This window comes from Epinephelus fuscoguttatus, linkage group LG19 (genome assembly GCF_011397635.1).
Source record: "Epinephelus fuscoguttatus linkage group LG19, E.fuscoguttatus.final_Chr_v1".
NCBI lineage: Eukaryota > Metazoa > Chordata > Actinopteri > Perciformes > Serranidae > Epinephelus > Epinephelus fuscoguttatus.
In genome coordinates, this window is record NC_064770.1 from 11,217,441 (window position 1) to 11,235,746 (window position 18,306).

Here is an 18,306-nt window from a genome sequence, read left to right on the forward strand (position 1 = left end):
CGAAGTCAGTTTTTACTTGCCCTATAAAAATTGTTTAATTTAAGCGGCTATCAAATAACAAAGACTGCAGTTATTTTCATGTTATGTAATCTTTATTTACACTGTATTTATTAATTAAAACAACATATGTCATGTATTGTAGCTTAATTCCTACACAAAAATGACAGTGTCAGGGCTTAAAGTGAAAAATTTGTCAATCATTCTCCATCTATAATTTTGCGCCCTACTTGAGCCATGCCCACCTCTAGCCTATTTATTTTTCACCCCTCTCTCCAGTTCTGCTGTATTAACACTGGGTTTAATATATTTTGCTTCCATCTCTCTGCCCTGCTCTGCTCTACTTCAACACTACTTAGCTCTCTCTCTACTCTACCAGTAGACTACCACATCCACCTGTTGCACAAAACGCACACAGCAGTGTTTCCCCTAGGATGGAGTTGTAGCAGTGGAGGTGAAGCACACGCATGAAAAATAATTTTCACATGCGTGAAACTTTTTTGTATGCTTGCAAAGCACAGCCTGCTGGGATGTTTCTGTGTATCTACTGGCACCATAAGGGCTCTTTAGGACTAAGTACATACAGTACATGTGTGCGCAGTATGAGCAGGTGAAATGTCTGTCTAGCTTACATATGAGGTGTCTCAAGAACATACAATTTTATTGAATATAATAAAAGTAAAAAGTCACTTGAAATGCTGTTGTTTTGTGCTATGACCTATTTAAGTGTTGGAAGTTGTTATTTACGTGACAACGCCTGAACACAACACAAGCTTAGCATGAGTGCCGTGCTACGCGCACAGACAAACGAGACGAGCAGCGTGTTTGTCTGTGCGTAACAGCAGTCTGTTGGTTATTTACACACTGTCCATTTCAATAACTTTGTCAGCTGACAAACAGCACCGGGCTCGGCGTCAGGTTTGGTCAGGAAAATGCGGCCTGAACCACACTGTAGCGTGCTCACCTGTGTGTGTGGTGGAACCCGTGCGCAATACAGAGAGCAGAGGAGAATTGTTAACGCGTGACCATGTAGAGACAGAAATGACACGATGACATAACACCATAAATAGTATATTGTTATGTTATTATATGAAGCGTCCGTCGCGCAAAATAATATCAATGGGGGCTGTGGGCAGGACATTGTTACACAGCTGTGCCTGTGACTTCAGGCAGAGAGACCGCTGCATCAGAGCAGAAGAGCACGTTTTAAAATGCATTTATTTTATCAATTAGTTATTAACTTTTACTATTTTTAGCAACATGCCCGATCGGGCAAGTGAGTTGTTTCGTTTACATGCCCAACCGTGAGTTTTACTTGCCCCGGGCAATCGGGCAATCCTTATTGTTGAGCCCTGAAGGGGGATGCAATGTGGCTTTGATTTTTTTGCGTGGACACATAATCAAATATGACAGCACAGATGTGCAAAATTAATCAAGATAAAAGAAAAGAAAAATGGCATGACCTATACCTGCTGCCTTTAAAAAACACAAATAATGCAGTAGTATTGCTATTGCAACACAGACAAAAAACATTTTAGAGTATAAATAAGAGTAGTTCTGAAATAGCTGTGAAAATGAATCTTAGAGTCACTCTTATCCGATAGACATTTCCTTAGCCAGTTATAATTTCTCCTTACCTGTGAAGCCTTGGCCTGATAATCGGTGCTGCTGTCAGGTCCCTGTCCTGATACCTGCCTGGTTTCTCCCTGTCCCTCTTCTATCTATTGCAATAATATGGATAATAAATGTGCAAAGCAAAATTCATAAATAGAATTAGGAATAGTAGTGGTGACATAGCTGTGGAAATTAACCTCAAAGTCACTTTTATGCTATAGATGTTTTTTCTCAGCCAGTTATAATCTCTTCTCACCTGTAAAGGCCCTGCATGATCATCCTTGCAGGCCTCTGGTCCACTGTCTCCTCCCTGACCCTGCTCTTTCTATTGTGGCAATAAAGATTAAAAAAAAATATGTGCAAAGCAATAGTGAGCACAAGTTCTTATTAAGGAGGAGTGGGTTTATTCCTAGCATGACACTAGCTAGCTAGTGATTCAATATAGGTAACAACAACATTAGTATTCCTGTTAACTAGCTTAACTTGATATATTGGCATCTATTAATTAGTCATCATCATTTAGCCAACATTAGATACATGCAACAGCATTACTCAACTTACACAGTTTGTTTGGAAGAAACTGTGCAAGGTTTTTTGCTTCTTGCTGGCTGGTTTGCTGAACATAGTTAACACAGCAGCACTGCCCAGCAGCACATGTCTCCTCTGTGCCATTGATTCTGATCACAACACCACAGCATTGCCAACACCTCAGTAAGAAAAGTAGCTATTGGCTGTCCTAAAAGTCGCTAGAAGTCGCTAAATGACGTCATCGCCTAATTTGCATAATTTACCATATGCATGTAATTGTAATGGACACTGTAGGAGAAAGGAATAACGTCGTGGAAGAGACAAAAACTGAGTAAAAAACACCCTGAATATGTTTAGAACTACAAATGAACCTTTTTCAGTGATTTATATTAGACAAAGAAAATTTTACATTAACATCCCACCCTGACTGTACGCCAGGTCGGGATCAGCCGATGGCAGTTCCACGCATGCGCAATTCACTTGTAGTCTGGACGTGGAGGGGTTAACATCTCCTGCTCTGACTGCAGCTGGGAGGGAGGACTGGGCCGCCTATGAGTGCTTTGGGGTGAGGGAAGGGCCCACGGCAGCATCCGCTGCTCGTTAAGAAGAATAAGAATGATACGTGCTTTCATGTCAGAGTCTCCAAAAGTCTCCAATAACATCAGAAAAAGTTGCCAGATTTGTCGCTAGTCACTTTTTTTGAAAAAGAGTCACTAGAGGGATCTGAAAAGTCGCTAAATATAGCGACAAAGTCGCTAAGTTGGCAACACTGCACCACAGCATGTGTATGCGGCCTGGCGCCGCCTTCTCATGGTGCGTTTAAAGATGGCTCGGAAACACGTTATCAAGTTAAAAACGAACTGAACGGTTGTAACGGCTGTAAAAAGTGCGGGGGACAGAGAGCACAGATACGGGAAGTGCAGGGGATATGTTCCCTGTGCTCCCCTCTCAAATTAAGTCCGTGCCTGCACACGCAGATTCTAGATTAGCAAGGGGGAAGTTTTTTGGTCAGTTTTCTAACAAAGGGGATGGCATCCTTCCTCATCCACCCTCAATTCGACCACTGATGTTGGCCAACGCGAAAAATGCAAAACACTTTCTAGAGCCAGCGTTTGGTTTCCATTCTGGGTTACTGTACATACTACTATATATTATATTTATAGAAATAAAATAATGGGATGTATGTGTAAGGCTACTAAAACTATGCTAAGAATAGCGACAGTGCTCCTATCAGTAATCAGTAACAACGTCTTCCATCAGTGTTACCTTTGATCTGTAAGACTTGAGCTGTGGAAAGATCTCTGGGTGAATCATGTTCAGCTGAGCCTGAAGCTTTTGACTCCTGATGTTGTGGACCGTACAGACTTGTTCATTAAGGATCAGGTGTTCGGTTGCGGATGGAAACCTGCAGGAACACACAGAAAACTCTCAGTCTCAGTATGTTTAATTGAAAGTTACAAAAAAAACAAACAGAAATCTCTGTGGAGTCTGGTTTCAAGGACGGAGAATCCAAACCTCTCCATCCACTTTTTGTATTGATCCGTTGTCAAAACAGACTCTGGAGTCATGTGGACGACCAGCGCAGCAGGGTCCTCTGTCCCTCCTGTTTGATATCTACAGAGGAAAAAAGACTCAAGTATCAACTATTAAGTTCAGATGAAGAAACAAGCATTTATGAGTTCCTAAAGTGTACAACACTGATACTCTAACCGCTACCTTCTCAGCTGCTGATTGGTGCAAACAGCTTCCACAAACTCCTCAGATGGACACTCGACGACAATAAACACTGGTCCGGGGTCAGCAGGAGTACAAACCTGCTCCGGACGGATCTAAAAGACAACAGAAAAAATTAGCGTCCGCAAATACAGTTCAGAGCTGCAGCTTGAAAAGAAGGTCATATTAGACAGAGCATGTTTATGCGGCACCTCTTTTCCTTCGTATGTGACACTTTTCCCGTCCTTCAGAGCTGTTACGAGAGGACCGATTGCTGCTGTGCCTCTGCGGGGAAAAATGGATAAATACAATAGAGTTTCTAAACAGCAGCATAATTGCAAAACATTCAAAATGCTAAAACTAATTAATGTAGTGTTAAAAAGATTGGTCAAAATAAAAATCTGTCGTATATTTATTAATATTCTGGGTGATTGGACTGTGGATCCTTTGGACTCTGGGATACTGTGATAAATATTTTTCATTTTCCATTATTTTCTGACATTTTATGGACCAAACAATTATCAATTAATCATTAAAATAATCAACAGATGAGTTAAAATGCCACGTCAGAGTCAGCTGAGCTCAGCTTTGCCTTGACAGCTTGTGTTAATACTTTAATCAGTTAAATCATTGACTTAGAAAACACACCATATTAGACCGTATCTTATCTAAATCCTTAATGTTCTGTTCCATTTAGATTAAAAATCCACTCACACAGGCAAGCCGAGCTCCCTGGCTTGAAGGACTAAGAAATTTCCTTTCTTGGGGTGAAGCTGTAAAAGTAGAGAAGGAGAACTTCAGATACAAAGTTCCCTCATGTGTACGTCACATACAGGACAACGACATTTTCAAAGTTTCTTACCTTGCATATGAAGGAAACCACCAGAGAGGGATCTCTGGTTGTGTTTTGTGTGTCACCTTCAAGATCTGAGAAACAAACAACAATGCAACATTACTCAGCGTGTCACTAAAAACACTGTACAGTGCCTTGCTCAATATATATATATATAATATATATATATAATACTCTGACGCTCTGAAACTCTGAACATCCCACTGAGCACCATTAAATCCATTATTACAAAATGGAAAAAATGTGTCACCACAACAATCCTGCCAAGAGAGGGCCGCCCACCAAAACTCACAGACCAGGTGAGGAGGACATTAATCAGAGAGACAAAGAGACCAAAGATAACCCTGAAGGAGGTGGACAACTCCACAACAGAGACTGGACTACCTGTACACAGGACCACTTTAAGGCATACACTCCAGAGCTGGACTTTATTAAGAGTGGCCAGAAAATTCAATTTTAATTTCATATGACCAGAGCGACATCTTCCATATGTTTGGGGAGACTACTACATGCCTCCCGTGAACTCCAACATGTTCTTATCTCTTTCATTAAAGGGACAGTGCACCCAAAAATGAAAATTCATCCATTATCTACTCACCCATATGCCGAGGGAGGCTCAGGTGAAGTTTTAGAGTCCTCACATCCCTTGCGGAGATCCAAGGGGAGAGGGGGTAGCAACACAACTCCACCTAATGGAGGCTTACGGCGCCCCAGATTCAAACGTCCAAAAACATAAAATCGAAACCACAAAATATCTCCATACTGCTCATCCGTAGTGATCCAAGTGTCCTGAAGCCCCAACATAAAAAGTTGTTTCGAAAAATGTCATTTGAACTCTGTTTTTAGCCTCACTGTAGCCTGTAGCTCTGACTGCTTCTCTGTGCATAATAATAATGGTTGAATTTTAATTTTTGGGTGCGCAATCCCTTTAAGGGCTTTTTTCTGATCCATGAAGCTCAGCTCTGTGGAGTGTACAGCTTCAAGTGGTCATATGAACATATATTCAGTCTCTGCTGTGGAGCTTTCCAGCTCCTTCAGGGTCACTGGTGGTCTCTTTGTGGTCTCTCTGATTTATGTCCTCCTCACCTGGTCTGTGAGTTTTGGTGGGCAGCCCTCTCTTGGCAGGATGGTTGTGGTGCCATATTTTTTCTATTTCATAACACCAGATTTAAAGGTGCTCCATGGGTTGTTCAGAGTTTCAGATATTTTTTATAACCCAACCTTGATCTGTACTTTCCCAGAACTTTATCCCTGACCTGTTTGAGGAGCTCCTTGGTCTTTATGGTGCCACTTGCTTGGTAGTAAATCTTGCTTGGTGCTGCAGACTGAGGCCTTTCAGAACAGGTGTATACTGACATTGTGTGACACTTAGATCACACACAGGTGGACTTTAACCAATTATATGAGTTCTAAAGGTGAATGACAGCACCAAGTTTTATTTAGGAGTTTCACAGCAAAGGGGGCAAATACATACGGTTTTTAAGTTACAAAACAAGTTTTTTTATTTTACTTAATTTCATTAATCTCAACTATGTTGTGTAGGTCCATCACAAAAAAATCCAAATAAAAATCCATTTAACTTACAGGTTATAATGCAAAAACCTGGATAAATGCCAAGGAGGTGAATGCAAGGTACTGTATGCAGCCCCTTTATTTCCATAGTGCACTGCATTGTGGGACAACAGTGTCTGTCAACACCACTCACAATTTTAGACAGCATGCTTTCTTATTCATACCCCAGTTTGACTTTTCTACCTACGCTAGCAGCCAGGAAATTTGGTACAGACATTCATGTTCCCCTCATGGTGATCTCTTAACTTAGGATGGTGAACATGGTAAACATTATACCATTATCCCCCTCAGGATTAAATATAATAACTTCTTTACCCGAGCTTCAGGATTCCCCCCCCCCCCCCCCCCGGACTCACCTGGACTGCTTGCACCATCTCTGCAGGTGTTATTGTGGATGTCGTCTGCTCGGGGAGAGGGAGGACTCTGAGATGGGCTGCCTGATTTGGGGGATAGCTGTCTGTCTTCATTCCTTAACTGAGCTGGAGAGTGAAAACAGAAAGAATCAGCGTTCACCCTAAGAACACTGTCAGAAGAAGTCTCAGTGAAAGTCAAAAGCAGGAAAGACTCACCAAATATTGGCACCTGATAAACAGTCATCGTTTCGTCTATGTATGTCTCTTCAGTGTACGGTCGAACCGCTAGAAGTGTATGACACAGTAAACGTCACACAAGCCTGATATCATACAGAATGCAGTTATCTAATTCAGTTTAGTAACTTCAACATACACAGCTTGATGTCTGCTAGCGGCCCAGAAAACGACTTGATGGCATTCACATAGTTCTCCTTTGATGAAAAAAGGCAGAGAAGAAAAAGTCAATACATGTTTCATTAACAACCTGCTGTAAGCATAGATAAAATAGATACTGTATGATTGAGCTTCTCACCAGCTGCGGAGGACCAGAGAGCACACACTCCGGAACCCCTGTGTCCTTTAATGTTAAGATCATCCCTGCAGAGGAAACAACACACAAGTGTTCAGTAAAGAAAAACATATATCATCAATCTCTGTTATGTTTTTAATCAATCAAATCAGTGTCAGTCAGAATCAAGCTAACAGCTACATTTGGTCTACGGAGTCTGGCATGTTGCACTGCCTGCCATGTTTCCACAGTAGCCCAGAAGGACAACCAAACGTGGGCTCTCCATAGGGGTTTTCGCATGTTTTTGCATTTTCACTTCACCCACTGCAGCTATCAGCCCCTCTGCTGCGAGTCGAACAGTGTCGGAAAAACACAGATTTTTATTTTGAAACTGCTTTATCAAGTGCCTTTACTGGTTTAAATCATCACATGGTCAGTTTGCTTGGTAGAGGAAGAGACCTCTAAAAACCTCCTGAACAAAGAAAACTGAAATTATAATATGCATTCATTTAGTGATTTGTAACTCCTAAATTAAAAGTATTTATTTGTTAGAGGCCATTTAATGAAAACCACAAACAGCTTTTCAGTAGTATTTTCTATGAAATTGACCTTTTAAGTTGATATGGTGAAGATGTAAACAAACAGCTGCTTATTCCCACATCCAGCAGTTACAGAGCAACATCATCATTCATTCCGAGTGGTGTTTGTGTCCACCTGATTATGTAAATCCAATATTCACTCTCTTTTAGCTCTGTTTTGGTCTCCACCAACTCCTGAGGGAAATATCTGTCTCTTCAGCTGCTAAATGCTCCACAATGTTAGCTAGTCTCTAACTGTGTCCGTCTGCTGTTTGCTGCAGAGCAGGGCACATACAAAGCTTTTAAAGCTTTTTCTCTGAAAACGACACATTGAGAGCGGTGAGAGTGAACCAGAACAGTAAAGTTGCAGCCGGACAATGAGCTGAAACTCACAATAAAGCTCCGTAAAGCTGAGGGAAGCTGCAGATTCCAATTTATCAGACAGATGTTACTGACCTGATAAACCTCCCACGTTCTCCCAGCTCAGTCTGGTCAGGAAGATGTTGTCCAATCGAGCAGCTTTCAGTCTGTCAGAGGAAACATGAGAAAATTAGTTCTCTCTTGTATTTGCCCATCAAACTGTCTTTGTGGATAAACAATACGTGTTCAAACCAGCTTACTTGTGTTCCTGCATGAGTCTCTGTGTTCCTTCACCACAGTTGAACAAGTATCTGCAGCAGAGAGAAAGTTTGACAGGTTCAGTGTATAAATAAAAAGCTGTGGGACCTGAGGTACATTTTGCCTCGATATACTGTTGGATAAACTGTGGTGTCATTTTGGGCCTTTGCAGACTGTGTGAATTTTTCAGGCTTTGTCATAACATTATGTCCTTAATTGTTTCTTCTAAACTTCAGTGTAGAAGAGGGCTTCCTTGTCATTTTATTGTAATTCACAGGGGTGTAACAATACATCAGTCTGATAGATATGTAGATTCAGTGACCAATGATCCAATATCATCAATGCAAAGTGAAAATATTGAAACATCTCGTCATCTTTAAGATATGCCTTTGTTTTAATATTCCCATGGCACGTCTGTGTCACCATTTTCATCCAAATGCACGTCCTCGCTAAAGATTTAAACAGTGCTGCAGCCCAGTGTCAGACAGACAATGGCAAGCAGCCAAGAAAAAGACAATAAGGATATTTACTGATATTGTCTCATATCGATCACAGGCCCCTGAGTTGCATTGTTGTATCATTGTCCAGAGAATTGAAATAATATCGCATCGTGGTAAAACTTGTGATTTACACCCCTAGAAATTCATAAAGGTCAGGAAGGACAGGAGTGCCCAGACTACAGGTGCTTTGAGGACTCAAGCGTTCATGTGAAACTCTTGCTTAAATTATTTAAATATGACTTATTTTCAAATAGGGCTGCAACTAATGATTTTTTCTTGTTGATAAATCTGCAGATTATCTTCTCAATTAATCGATTGGTTTCTGACTATAAAATGTCAGAAAATGGTTAAAAAAAAAAAAAAAGTCAATCGGTGTGTCCCAAAGCCCAAGATGATGTCCTCAAATGTCTTGTTTTCTCCACAACCTATAGATATTCCATTTACCGTCAGACAAGTAAAGAAACCATAAAAAATATTCACATTTGAGACAATAGAATCTGTGAATTTTTATGTTTTCTTTAAAAAAAAATACTCAACCAGATTAATCGATTATCAAATTAGTTGGCGATTAATTCAATAGTTGACAGCTAATTGATTAATCAAATAATCATTGCAGCTTTATTTTTAATTATGCTAAACCTCATTTTATTGAGGACCACCTGAAAGCACCCTAAAGACTCTTTAAAGGCCAGGACACTCCATCAATTTACTACTGAGCTCGGCGTCTGTCTGTGGCTCAGGCAAACCTTTTGATAGTCTTTTAAAAAAGCCTGTGATTTCATCAGGGTTATCCCGATTTGGGCAATATTTTACATTTTTAAAGAAAGCATGTATGTCAACCTGGGGGCGTTAAGATTAAAAGATGTGGCTGTTTACCATGAAGAGAGGTGTTTATAAAGACATAATACTGAGTATGTGAAGTGTAGGACTCTGTGCTTTTGTAGCTTGGCAAATACTAGTGCCCCACCCTGTGGTCTCAGTAAACCAGTAAAGGTGGTCTCACCACCTTTACTGGTTGAAAGTTTCATGGCTGTTTCATGTGTGTTTCATTGCAGTGTGCACTCTTCATATTTGCAAGTCTCCAATTCTGTAATGCAACTGCTACACATTAATTGTCCTCTGGATAATTACAACTGTATCTTATCCTACTGACATATGGAGTTAGATTTGTCTCATTAATACCTGTAAATGCACAGAGGGCGATCTACAAATATTTCTTGATCTGCACGTGTTTTGCTATCCACAAATACAAATTTCTAATTTGTAACTTGTATTTTGGTTTTTGCAAATAGATGTGTATTTATAAATATATCATTTTTTCATTTGTTAAAAAAAAAAGAAAAAAAAAAAGGCATTTGTAAAACTGAAAATTCTGTTTGTGAAGTGTGATTCAGCATTTGTGGAGCACCAATCACACACGCAACGCTTTCTTCAATGATGTAGTTTGAGACGTTCTTGTCGAATTTCCACACAGATCTACAAACAAATAGCTTGTGATTCACAAATGGCCTGCCCTCCTCACCAGTAGGTGGCAGTGTTGTTCATGCATACAAATATTCCTTCCACAAACACAAATTTCGTATTTTTAACTTGTGCGTTGGTTTTTACAAATAAATGTGTATTTGTAAATATCTGTTTTTTATTCGTAAAAAAAAAGAGTTCAAATCCACACAGATCCACAAACAAATAGCTCGTGATTCACAAAAGCACGCCCCATCCCACCGCACTGCACTGCATCCCCTCGTCAGTAGGTGGCAGTGTTTGCAAGTAGCTGAATGGTTTTCACTTGACCCCTTGGAGGGCAAAACAACACATTTTGCCTGCTGCCCGCTAGTTTAGGACAAGCTACAGAAACACACTGCCACTCCAAAATGCCGGACAGTTGTTGTGTGGTCGGGTGCACAAATTGAAGCGGAGAAAAGCCGGGGTTGTGTTTTCATAGTATTCCGTTGGGTAAAGACAACCCAGAGAGGAGAAACCTGTGGATCAACACTACCAAAAGCACCTCGGTCCCCGGGGAGAGCAAACACTTGTCGAACACTTCATAAAAGGTAAGCTGCTCAAACTTAAGTTCAAGTAAACACTGTTTATCTCTATATTAGTGATCGTGGTTTTATTCATACATCACATCTTTACGTAAGGGTTTTGATGTGGTTTGTTGTTGTGTATTGAGGCGACCAACCTAGCTAGCTAAGAGTGAAGGATGCATTGGATAACGCAAATAAACTCAAAATGGATGGGAAATCCTGTTACTACCATATTCAGCTGAATAGCACAAAGACAAGATGTTACACTTGTGTTTAGAATGATGCTCTTTGTTTTTCATGCTTATATATTTGATCCTTTGTTTTTATTTAAATTTTCATAGCATTCCATCCTTTTTAAAATTGAGGTTGTAATGAGTTAAAATGAAAGGAAATGTTGATTTTCTGTTTGAATAGTATAGATAGTTAGCAGTTGTTTATGAGAGAGATTGTTTAACTAGTCTGGAATGATAATATGATACATATCACATATGATGCGGAACTAGTTCAGGCAAGACAACAAATCCTGATCAACTGATCAGTCAAATACTCTCCTCATCTGATTAGGGCGGGCTATTTCAATCCTCTGCTTTCCTGATAATTCCTGGCTACTCTGCTGCTTGTTGCTACCACTGCTCGTGCTGCTTGCTCTGGCTGCCTATGAAATTTCTCAGCCGCACCACCTCCTCAGCATCCTCCTGTGGGCTCTTTTTCTTTGATCTCCTGCGGGGGAATTCTATTCATTCCCTGTAATGTCTGTGAAGCAGATCATTTATTGGGAAATGAATAAAATGAGACAGAGCCTGATGCCAAATTTGCTGCAGCCATGCTAACATTATTTATCTGTTTATGCTCATACAATAAGAATTAAAGTTCTCTGACTGAAATTCAAGTAACTTTTTTCTAACTTCTTGGCATGAACTCTCTTATTATAGGTGCCAAATCTGATGACCTATTGTCCCCTGACTGGGTACCAGCTGTCTTCACACACACACCAGCCACCAAGAAGAGGAAAAGAGAGAAAGATGAAAAACATGACGAAAAAGTGAAAAGAATGACTGGAATCCCCACATATTCCAAGCTACAAGTAGTTTTAATATTTCTGATACCATTTCTACAGACTTGTACACATCTATCTCCCTTTCAGCAACTTCTGTTAACTCTTATGAGGCTGAAAATGAACCTTTCCCTTTCACTACTAAGTTGTCTTTTTAGGATCTCAATTCCAACTGCCACCAGAACATTTCGGAACACCGTTGAAGTGATACGTGCAAGGCTTGTCCCAGCACTCGTGTTTTGGCCAAATCGAGAAGAGATCCAGCACAGCTCTCAATGCCCATGGTATTTAGACAGGTCTTTTGTAGATGTGCCTGTATTATTGACTGCTTTGAACATTTTATCAAAAGCCAAGAGACCTAAGAGCAAGAGCACAGACCCACTCAAAATACTAACATCACCATACCATGAAGATTGGTATAACACCACAAGGAACAGTGTCTTTCATATCAAAAGGCTGTGGCGGCAGAACATCAGACAAACACTTGACTGAGAACTGTGTTTTTTTTAGATTGCCTAAACCCAGGTTATGTGATATTGGCTGATAGAGGCTTTGATGTGGCAGATTGAGTTGGTCTGTACAATACTGAGCTTAAGATCCCAGCCTTTACCAAAGGCAAAAAGCAACTGGGTCCCGTGATGTTGGAGTCAACACGAGTTGCACTTGCATCAGTACGGATTCATGTAGAGAGTTATAGGCGAGGCTAGAAATTGGTACACCATACTTCAAAGTACAGTAGGAATTCAAATGTGTGAAGCTGAGCACCCAAAAGGTGTAATTCCTCTAGACAGAATAGTCCCTGTGTGCTGTGCACCGACAAATTTGTTATTTCATGTTACTTGAATTTGTCCATTTCATTTTGTCCATGTCTGTATATACATTTTTACATATTTTGGAACACTTTTGCTTTGTGTGTTAAATAAAACACTTCAAACTTATACTGTGTTCTTTTTTTTCCCCGGTTTTCCCTCTTTTGTTTAGTTATTTCCCGCACGCAGTTGCTGCATTTCCAACTTGACATTTTCAAACGTGTGGTGTAAAGTTTCAAACGACTTTTGTGCATGTACTGTCTTTTACAGATTCCTGACTTCCACTGAAGTCTGTCATCATTATGCAGGACAGACACCCCACATTAACATCCTTTGCCCTCAGATGGTTTGGTGGCATGTGATGTGGGGCTGTAGACACACTTTGCTAGTAGCTGTGGAATGATGCACTTCTTGACAAATGTGTGTACCTTTTTACAGATGGTGTCAAGAAAGACATGATCAGGCAGGATTCTCTCTATGTGAATTTCCCCTTTGCCTCCCTTCCCTGGTCCCCAGACAGCAAAGTCACAGTAGCTAGCCTGTGAAAGGTGAATCTGTGTTTGTACCTGAAAATAGTACTGATGGTCCCTCTTCAATGAAAGTTTGCCCTTAACCTCTTGCAGACAATGTGCTGTCTTGTCTGCTCTTCTCCATTAATGTGCTCTCCTGAAAGCTGCTGGGCGCCTTAACCTCCAACAGACCCATCTCACGCCACACATCCTGTCTCATCCTGCTGAGTAGATGAACATGTGGAAGAAAGCCGAGGTAGTGGTCACCTCCACGTCCATCTCCACCACGTCTGACAGAGGCAGAGAAGCTGGTCCTGAGTCAGGTCTCTGGGAGACCAGAGGCTGAGAGCGTAACTCACCCCCAGGACCCAACAAGAGGCAGACACACACTTATCTACAGATAGGCTAGTACTTTTATTTGTTTTTAAATATGTATGTTTTTATTGCACTGTGTGGGCTGAGCATCCCATGATTTCATTGTACCATGTACAATGACAATAAAGTCTATTCTATTCTAGAAGTTATTTAATGTTATCCTTAATGTGGTGGCAAATTAAAAACAAAGACTTTGAAACTGAGATGTTGGAAAAAATATAGGCCATGTCTACTAATTGTTACTTTTGTATTTGTAAGAAATAAAGAAAGCAAAATGAAATGTGAATGATTTCTCTTTTTCTGACTGCTGGAAGGTGATGGATTAACCTGCAAAGTGATAAAAACGCAGAGGCTTGTTCAGATCTGAGAGCACGTCAGCGGTCAGCGGATTCTCTTCTCAGGTGTAAAACTAGACCTATACATAGATATATATATATGTAGATGCCGCATTCAACGGTGCTCCTCATTGAAGCGATACGTCAAGTGGCCGCCATCTTGCCCAGGTGGAGCCGCGCTGCCTAATGCATGTATGTCTATTGAGGCAGGAGAATATTTATGATTAAAATCATCATTACTCGCTGAATTCTCAACCGATTTTCGTGCGGTTTGGTTTGTTACAATTGTCAGACATGTAGTTATGATACAGGATACCTGGTTAAATAAAAAATGCAGCTTTTCATACCAAAATATTTGATCTTATGTAGATAAAGTAACAGTAATAGTTCTACAACACCTTTAAACTAAACTTTCCCCATGTAATAAATATTATTTTTTTCTTACTAGATGTACAATGCCCACCACGATGTCATTTAATTATTAATTTTGACTATAAATGTTTATTCACATTTCACACAATGTGCAAAAAACAGTGTATCAGCAGGGTTGTGCTGAGCTGCAGTGTAGTTACACATTCTGATTAACAAATGTTGGCTTTGTACAAGTGAAAATAAATGACTTAGAGCTGCATGTTTACACAAAATTTTGCTTTAATCTCATACAGTACAGGCCAAAAGTTTGGACACACCTTCTCATTCAATGCGTTCTCTTTATTTTCATGACTATTTACATTGTAGATTCTCACTGAAGGCATCAAAACTATGAATGAACACATGTGGAGTTATGTACTTAACAAAAAAAGGTGAAATAACTGAAAACATGTTTTATATTCTAGTTTCTTCAAAATAGCCACCCTTTGCTCTGATTACTGCTTTGCACACTCTTGGCATTCTCTCCATGAGCTTCAAGAGGTAGTCACCTGAAATGGTTTCCACTTCACAGGTGTGCCTTATCAGGGTTAATTAGTGGAATTTCTTGCTTTATCAATGGGGTTGGGACCATCAGTTGTGTTGTGCAGAAGTCAGGTTAATACACAGCCGACAGCCCTATTGGACAACTGTTAAAATTCATATTATGGCAAGAACCAATCAGCTAACTAAAGAAAAACGAGTGGCCATCATTACTTTAAGAAATGAAGGTCAGTCAGTCCGGAAAATTGCAAAAACTTTAAATGTGTCCCCAAGTGGAGTCGCAAAAACCATCAAGCGCTACAACGAAACTGGCACACACGAGGACCGACCCAGGAAAGGAAGACCAAGAGTCACCTCTGCTTCTGAGGATAAGTTCATCCGAGTCACCAGCCTCAGAAATCGCAAGTTAACAGCAGCTCAGATCAGAGACCAGATGAATGCCACACAGAGTTCTAGCAACAGACCCATCTCTAGAACAACTGTTAAGAGGAGACTGCGCGAATCAGGCCTTCATGGTCAAATAGCTGCTAGGAAACCACTGCTAAGGAGAGGCAACAAGCAGAAGAGATTTGTTTGGGCCAAGAAACACAAGGAATGGACATTAGACCAGTGGAAATCTGTGCTTTGGTCTGATGAGTCCAAATTTGAGATCTTTGGTTCCAACTGCCGTGTCTTTGTGAGACGCAGAAAAGGTGAACGGATGGATTCCACATGCCTGGTTCCCACTGTGAAGCATGGAGGAGGAGGTGTGATGGTGTGGGGGTGTTTTGCTGGTGACACTGTTGGGGATTTATTCAAAATTGAAGGCACACTGAACCAGCATGGCTACCACAGCATCCTGCAGCGACATGCCATCCCATCCGGTTTGCGTTTAGTTGGACATCATTTATTTTTCAACAGGACAATGACCCCAAACACACCTCCAGGCTGTGTAAGGGCTATTTGACCAAGAAGGAGAGTGATGGAGTGCTGCGGCAGATGACCTGGCCTCCACAGTCACCGGACCTGAACCCAATCGAGATGGTTTGGGGTGAGCTGGACCGCAGAGTGAAGGCAAAGGGGCCAACAAGTGCTAAACACCTCTGGGAACTCCTTCAAGACTGTTGGAAAACCATTTCAGGTGACTACCTCTTGAAGCTCATGGAGAGAATGCCAAGAGTGTGCAAAGCAGTAATCAGAGCAAAGGGTGGCTATTTTGAAGAAACTAGAATATAAAACATGTTTTCAGTTATTTCACCTTTTTTTTGTTAAGTACATAACTCCACATGTGTTCATTCATAGTTTTGATGCCTTCAGTGAGAATCTACAATGTAAATAGTCATGAAAATAAAGAAAACGTATTGAATGAGAAGGTGTGTCCAAACTTTTGGCCTGTACTGTATGTATAACACCACAGTGCTCATGGGAGCCTGGACACAGAACTGGCATTAGGACCAGACCAGGACAGTTACTTTACTTGATTAGCTTAAAAGAAGGATCACTTTTTGAGATATATATCTCATGAAACATGTTCATAACAGTAAAATATTGTAAAACAACTTCTTACCTGTGGAATGTTATTCCTTTCTGCTTGGTTTTAACACTTCTCTTGTTCGTACACCCAAATGCAGAGCAAAAATGTGGCATTTTTGCCGAATCTGACACGGGTCTGAACCGGTCAGAGCACCTAGGCAAGATGGCGGCGGTACTGACGCATCCCACAAGCCAGGGTGCGGCATCTATGTATATATATCTATGGACCTCTACACATCTATTTGCAAAAACCAAAATACAAGTTACAAATTAGAAATCTGTATTTGTGGATAGCAAAACACGTGTGCAGATCAAGAAATATTTGTAGATCACCCTCTGTGCATTTACAGGTATTAATGAGATTAATGAAATCTATCTCCATACTGACACACCCTAGAGTAGTCTGCACTTGTACATCACTGCAGTGGGTTGAGAAGTTAAACCACTAGAGGTCAGCAAAAAAACTGAGTTTCAGTTGATGTTAAATATGTTTCTGTATTGTTAATGTTTCAATAATAGTGCCAATTACGCCATATTTTCTTTTAAAAACAAGATAACACATTGCACCTCAGATTTTTATGTGTGTGCGGGTTCCTCAGTGAAAGCCTGGGCTACTGGGACTCATGACATATGTGTGTGTATGAATTACCTGTTGTACTCGGAGAAGACATACAGAGTGGCAGAACTGTCTCTGCTCCCAGCACCCACCACCTGCAGGTACACCGTGGATGGTCCGTGAGTGTCCCCTCGTTTGTTCCTGCTCTCTTTGGCCTTCACCCGCCGCAGCGGCTCCTTCTGCTTGGCTTTCCTAAAACCCAGCGGCTGTCTTATCTCTGGGTTATTATTATTACTAGTAGCCATTGTCCGGAAAAACTGCAAAACAGTCCGGCAGAGAGGGAAATCACAGTGGGCGACAGCCGGAGGACCAGCAAAGAGAGCTCTGCCTTTAATAAACTGAGGTATAAATGGCCTGAGCTTCAGACGGACCGTATTCATATTAAATACGTTACAATAACTTAAAAAACACGCACCGACTAATCAGTACATGCTTGTTTAAACATTTCCACACGCTTTTTAAAAAGAGTAAATTACCTACAAGTAGCTGAGTGCGCTTTCAGCAGGACTTTAAAGGTTGCTTGACACATGTGACACTTCTTCCGGCATCTAATGATGACGTCCAAAAGTCTTATCGCTCATTGGTGTCTAGAGTTGTTTAGCACGTCTGTGGACCAATCACAGCGGCGCTTTAAGAGAGGGAGGCTGGGATAGAACCGCTTATGGAAGAGGTGTTTCACATTAACAAACTACTACAAAATAAAACGACTTAAAATAATATAATACATATTCAGCTCTTAGAGAGTATCTTAACTGTCATACAACTCCAAAACATTATGCTTATTAAAGGAGAAGAAGGTAAATACAAACAATGCGATAATTAAAGCCATTTTATTATATATAAATTACATTTATTTAAGTAAAAGTGCTACACTTTGAAACAGCATCTGTGAAAATGACTTCCTGTCTCGCCAAACACTGCTAATTAATGAGTTGGAAACTTAGGTGGAGTTTTGCCAGTGAATGAAACACTGTTAATGTTAGATAAGCATAAGATGTTATTGCAGTGGTGAGAGATGTATTCACATTTTAAAGTAAAGTAGCAATACTACAGTGTAACAATAATCTGTTCCGAGTAAAAGCCCTGCATTCAAACTCTTACCTAAGTAAAAGTAAAATATAATTAGCATCAAATAGACTACTTAAAGAACCAAAAGTAAAAGTACTCATTATGTAGAGTGCCCCATTTCAGAAAAATAAATTACTAAATTAGTATTATTGATGCAGTGATGTGGTTATCGCTTTAATGTTAGAGCTGGTAGAGGTGGAGCATATTTTAATTACTTTAAATACTACTAGGTAGATTAACTAATAATTATAATAA

General features: G+C 40.4%; 1 protein-coding gene across 3 annotated transcripts in view; it reads right to left on the minus strand.

Annotated features, from left to right (window-relative positions):
- Window positions 1-17,519, minus strand: part of elac2 (elaC ribonuclease Z 2) — a 31,218-nt gene extending 13,699 nt beyond the window's left edge. Inside the window, exons 1-16 of one of the 3 annotated variants that reach the window (XM_049560526.1) lie at window positions 17,460-17,480; window positions 17,017-17,240; window positions 8,337-8,387; window positions 8,173-8,243; window positions 7,163-7,227; window positions 7,004-7,061; window positions 6,847-6,915; window positions 6,634-6,756; window positions 4,715-4,779; window positions 4,567-4,625; window positions 4,065-4,137; window positions 3,856-3,968; window positions 3,655-3,753; window positions 3,406-3,544; window positions 1,868-1,936; window positions 1,635-1,718 (exon numbers count right to left, since the gene is read on the minus strand). In XM_049560526.1, coding sequence (XP_049416483.1) covers window positions 1,635-1,718; window positions 1,868-1,936; window positions 3,406-3,544; window positions 3,655-3,753; window positions 3,856-3,968; window positions 4,065-4,137; window positions 4,567-4,625; window positions 4,715-4,779; window positions 6,634-6,756; window positions 6,847-6,915; window positions 7,004-7,061; window positions 7,163-7,227; window positions 8,173-8,243; window positions 8,337-8,387; window positions 17,017-17,228 — 1,350 coding nt within the window. In that variant the 5' untranslated portion in view covers window positions 17,229-17,240; window positions 17,460-17,480. Of the gene's footprint in view, window positions 1-1,634; window positions 1,719-1,867; window positions 1,937-3,405; window positions 3,545-3,654; window positions 3,754-3,855; window positions 3,969-4,064; window positions 4,138-4,566; window positions 4,626-4,714; window positions 4,780-6,633; window positions 6,757-6,846; window positions 6,916-7,003; window positions 7,062-7,162; window positions 7,228-8,172; window positions 8,244-8,336; window positions 8,388-17,016 lie in introns of all 3 variants that reach the window. The other 2 variants (XM_049560525.1, XM_049560527.1) reach the window with 2 other exon arrangements.
- Between the last annotated feature and the right edge of the window lie 787 nt (window positions 17,520-18,306).